General features: G+C 65.1%; 1 protein-coding gene across 1 annotated transcript in view; it reads left to right on the top strand.

The window, feature by feature from the left end:
• CLEC3B (C-type lectin domain family 3, member B) overlaps positions 1-628 on the top strand; it is a gene marked incomplete at its 3' end in the record, with an annotated part of 5,863 nt that extends 5,235 nt beyond the window's left edge. The window contains exon 3 of the mRNA XM_014530283.1: positions 345-628. Within this exon, the coding sequence (XP_014385769.1) occupies positions 345-628 (284 nt within the window). The remainder of the gene's footprint in view (positions 1-344) is intronic.
• Positions 629-633: the final 5 nt, after the last annotated feature.

Genomic DNA, 633 nt, shown 5'->3' on the forward strand with positions numbered 1-633 from the left:
TGTGAGGTCCCGGGCCAGCCAGCCTCTGCCAGACACAGGGAGGCAGAGGTGACCTTGCCAGGGCCCTGCTCCCAGAAGCCTCCATACATTCATGCGGTGCACTCACTGGAACCCTTCAAGGAGGAGGAGGGAGATACAGAGGGGCTGCCAGCAGAGGGCGCCGCAGGAGCAAAGGGCTGATTGCTCGCCCAGCACTGCTCTCAGGCTTTGTCTTCGTCTAGTTTTCTGCATGAACCCAGGGGGTCACGACTAGGGCACAGCCACAGAATATTAGCGGGGACGGTCAGTGGGCGCTCTGGCTCGGGGACCGGGGACCTCGGTGACGGCCCTCTCTCCCCTCCCAGTCTGCCTGAAGGGCACCAAGGTGCACATGAAGTGCTTTCTGGCCTTCGCCCAGGCCAAGACCTTCCACGAGGCCAGCGAGGACTGCATCTCGCGCGGGGGCACGCTGGGCACCCCGCAGACGGGCTCGGAGAACGACGCGATGTTCGAGTACCTGCGGCAGAGCGTGGGCAGCGAGGCCGAGATCTGGCTGGGCCTCAACGACATGGCGGCGGAGGGCGACTGGGTGGACATGACCGGCGGCCGCATCGCCTACAAGAACTGGGAGACGGAGATCACGGCGCAGCCGGA

This window comes from Myotis brandtii, unplaced genomic scaffold (assembly GCF_000412655.1).
Source record: "Myotis brandtii unplaced genomic scaffold, ASM41265v1 scaffold731, whole genome shotgun sequence".
NCBI lineage: Eukaryota > Metazoa > Chordata > Mammalia > Chiroptera > Vespertilionidae > Myotis > Myotis brandtii.